We start from the raw sequence: 4,251 nt of genomic DNA, 5'->3' as shown, positions 1-4,251 counted from the left end.
CCCCCCCCCCCCCACCCACTTTAAAAAATGCATTTGTTGGAAAAACATTTTGTGATTCCCCTGAGAAAATTCAAATCCGCTGGCAAAACTTTTGTGTCTCCTGGAGAAATGTGCAATTGCTGGCAAAATGTTTGCATTCACCGGTGAAACTTTGCGTTTACCAGAGACGTTGCATTTGCTGGCAAATCTTTTGAGTTTCTCAGAGAAACTTTCCGTTCGCTCATAAAATGTACACATATCTTGAGAAACTTGGCACTTGTTTGGAATGAATGCATGTTTTGCAACATAACACGTTTGCTAGAGAACATGAAAGCACTGGATGTAATTTTTTCCTCTCAATGGCCCTATATGGGCTCCATAGCGTCTTGCATATTATGACACCACTGAACAATTAAAATCTGAGAGCTATACCAAAAGAGAAGGTTTTCAACAAATAATGAATTACATTTTGGTCTTGATGCACCATATTTGAGTTGAATATCTCTGCTAATGAGAATCGAGATGGTTTGACATCTCAAAACCATCGGTTTCTGTGTGTCTTGAAATTGATCATAACTTAAGTAACTTGAATTAGCATATGCATAAATCAGATTTCAGAGCTTCAATGGTCAAGTTTCAAATAATAACTGTGCAAAAAGCTATTGTGTGTCTTTAGAAAACTTGAAATATAGTGCACAAGTGCTTTTATAGTAATTTTGGACTTCGAAAGCCCTTTTATTGTATGAAACGTTGTGTTTCACAGGTCTGGAACGACACCAGGGTGAGTAAATGATGACAGCTTTTTATTTAGTTCTTTCATTTTGGGGTGAACCGTTCCTTTACGTGCACAAAGCTTATTTTCTTATGATAATCAGCTCTTTGTTTTCCTAATTCGCCCTTTCCTTTGCTCTCTGTTTCTTTCATTAGCTTTCCCGAGTGTATTTTCAAAGGCTCATCACGGAAGCTTGTCTTATCTGATTAAAAGCGAATTAGAACAAAAGATTTCTCGGCACGGCCTGCTTTAATTACCAGCACTTTGAACCCCGAGCGTGCAAAGCGTGGCGTTGTTCTCGTCACTACAAGACGGCACAATTGGAGGAGATGTGCGCGCTTGCACGCGCAATCAGCGGGTTCCTCGAGTTCTCTCGCGCACCTTCACCCGTGCGTGCAAACCCAGCCGAAAGCGCTAACAAATCTAATGACTAATGATGTGCAGGTGTTTGCCACCGATCCGGCGCTGTAACTGCGCTTCATTTTGCAGTGCAGCAGTTGGCGAGCGCTTGGGAAAGCTGGTCGTGATTCAGTATGTTTGGCGTGGCGTTTGCGCTGAGTGGTGCGTTTGAATGTAATCTGTCTCTGGGGACGAGGGGCCCCGCTAGAACTTGACACGAGAGAGACGGACGTAATCTGAGAGAAAAAAGGGCTGCTTCATACAGCACTACAATGTGCATGAAGATCTCTGCCAGGTTAGTGAGGGTACCGCGCCACCTGCTGGTGGACAATGAAACTGTCAGTCATTTCAGTAACTCGCAGATCACCACCAAATTTGAAAATAAAATGCATAATATAAAATATTTCACCTGATTCTAGATATTATGCTACGGAGACAGATTTTTTTTAATGTATCAAAATGATTTTTAAAGTCATTTAATATTCATAAATCTCCCGTAAATTCATCAAAAAGGAACTTTGCATGGTATTTATTTACTTACTATGGTACCATAGTAAATGTGACAAATGTGACAATTGTGTTGTTTGCAGTTTGCACACTGTATAAAAAAAGAAGGAAAGTAAAAATAGGGCACAATGTATTGTATTAATATTGAAGGTATATGAAAGAGCAGGTGTTTTACCTGTATTTTGAATGTTCCACTTAATTGCATTGTGTTTTAAGGTTAACAGAGATGTCCGTAAAATTCCTGGATAATGTCCTGGCGGAAAATTACTTTTTTAAAAATGTTTCTTTTTTTAAACAGTGCATTGCTTAGCATGCACATTGGTTTATGAGTATAAAAGTGAATACAAATTTCAGCTAAATTAGACTTATAGATACTGCTAGCCAGTATCCAGTAGCCAGTATAATATGACATTTACTGTAATATTGACCTCTGCACATACTTTGTCTTCTACTGGTTACTACCAAAAACAAAATGTACTGGTAATTTTCTGCCAGGACAAAAGCTAACTAAAACAACTTGACCATGGTACAGCTGTTTATACACACATACATACATACATACATGCATACATTCATATAGAGAGAGAGAGAGGGAGAGATGTTTCTATGGTGTTATTATTTTGTGATTTATATCAAAGTACCACATTACCATCTGCAAATTCATGGTACTGTGTAGTTTTGCACGTATTGCTTAGTATTTAGTAGTATCATTGTTTAGTTTACTAGTTTTGTCATAGCTAACGCACGTCTGGTTGTCGATTAATACATTTTTTCTGGAAGAATCGATTTTTATTATCAAGCTAAATGCCTATCATTTATTATTCCAGGGACCTCCTGAGCTGATCCAGCTCTTCTGTGTTAGTATGTTACTCATTGGACTATTGGTAGGCTATTAGTTGTGTGTTTGTGTGTGTTTGATATCTAATATACTGAAGATAAATGGCCTGAAAACTGCATTTGCTCATTCACAGCCTGCTGTTTCAATGATGTACACAAGAACGTGATAACAGAAAAAAAAAGTAACTTTGAGTGGAAAATACCTAGCGGCAGTTCTTCACAATATGAATTGCTCCGGCGACATCTACTAGCAGCACTGAGTACTGCATCGTTCCAGTGTGAGGCGTGCAGTGAAGCTTTATTTTGTTACTCAAACAAGCTTGCTTTTCCACGTTAACTTGACCAAAACATTCTTGTCATAAAACATCGTATATTTCTGAGAAAAATGAAAGAATTACCTCTAGCTGTGGTCTCTAAAACTACGATTAACCTGATGTACGCTGATGCTGAATTCGATTTTTTCCTTGCATCGCTCCGCTTAATAGTGTTTCTCTATGATTTAGCCCTGGAGATGTGTCTGTAATAGCATATGGTTTCCAGGCCTAATTACTCTAAATGCAATTCATGTTTATTATCTTTTGCATCCAGGGAGAACTGCACAACTCAATTATTAACCAAACTGTCCTCCTTTCTTACTGTCCGATAATTTATAGCGGGATTCAATCAAGTTCCCGTAAGTAAAACCGATGATTTTTACTTTCGTTGACGGGAAAGCACTCGATGGTTAGGCCGCTGTGGGCCTCTGGTCAACAGAATACTTTTTGCAGTCTTCAGCCACGTCCCATTGACGGATTTTGACCAAAAGCAAATAAACTGAGAACATTAGAGCAGAACGCAAAGTATGCAGTGTGTTAAAGTCCACTCTCATTCAAGTCAGTTAACAAAATTATGAAGTCATATTTAAATTACTTTTTTTTTGTACCATTAAATAAAAAAGGCAAGAAAAACCTCAAACCTGGATTTGTTGTCATAGTTTGGCATTACTTTTCTGTCAGTTTACTGTCTATCCAAGAAGACCAGCTTGAACCAGGTAAGACCACCACATTTAGTTTGGTTTAATATGCATAAATGTGTGTTTTTGTATTTGCGGTGTATGTTTTGTTGCTTCCTAGAGTCTGATAGGATTAGCTTAGCAACATGCTAACAGCAAGACTGCACATTATAAGAAGAGTTATCGTCACTAGAGCTATAAATGGCCCAATGTGGATGTCAGATTCACCACTTTATCTTTTATTAGCACAAACTTCATTAACCTTGTGTTTCTGCTAAGGCTAATTAACAAGCCTCCATTGATGGTTGTTCAAGTGTAACGGAGGCCAGCTGGTAGGTGCTGTGCCTCCTTGTTAGTTCACCTGCCTCCCATGCTGGCGACCCGGGTTTGAGTCCTGCTCAGTGCGAGTAGTAGGACACGTGGGATTACATTGGTGCCGTGACCCGGATAGGAGTGAGGTTTAGGGGGGTGAGTGTAACGTAGGTGCTGTGCAGGTAAACCTCACTAGCATCTGATGCTGAAGGTTGTGGTCTTTAGCCTCCTTGTTAGTGCGCCTGCCTCCCATGCGGGCAACCTGGGTTCAAGCCCCGCTCAGGGGTGTCTTTTCTAAAAAAAACTATGGTCGCAAGTTCTGTCGTTACCAATAGAGTTCAATGGAACTTACCACCATAGTTAGCTAACGATGTTTTTGGGAAACGCACCCCAGAGTGAGTGCGAGAAGGACCGGGGGGGGGGGGGTGAATTGGGGCCGGGCACCGGGAGGGGG

At 40.1% G+C, this 4,251-nt stretch overlaps 1 protein-coding gene across 1 annotated transcript in view; it reads left to right on the top strand.

The window, feature by feature from the left end:
* The first annotated feature begins 767 nt into the window (after positions 1-767).
* The window catches only part of LOC107558594 (protein Wnt-7b), a 61,882-nt gene continuing 58,398 nt past the window's right edge, over positions 768-4,251 (top strand). Inside the window, exon 1 of the mRNA XM_016242256.1 lies at positions 768-1,445. Coding sequence (XP_016097742.1) covers positions 1,423-1,445 — 23 coding nt within the window. The 5' untranslated portion in view covers positions 768-1,422. The remainder of the gene's footprint in view (positions 1,446-4,251) is intronic.

The sequence above is a fragment of the Sinocyclocheilus grahami genome, unplaced genomic scaffold (assembly GCF_001515645.1).
Source record: "Sinocyclocheilus grahami isolate Dianchi unplaced genomic scaffold, SAMN03320097.WGS_v1.1 scaffold651.1, whole genome shotgun sequence".
Classification (NCBI taxonomy): Eukaryota; Metazoa; Chordata; class Actinopteri; order Cypriniformes; family Cyprinidae; genus Sinocyclocheilus; species Sinocyclocheilus grahami.
The sequence above is the reverse complement of the archived record's forward strand: the minus strand, read 5'-3'. Positions and strand labels throughout refer to the sequence as shown.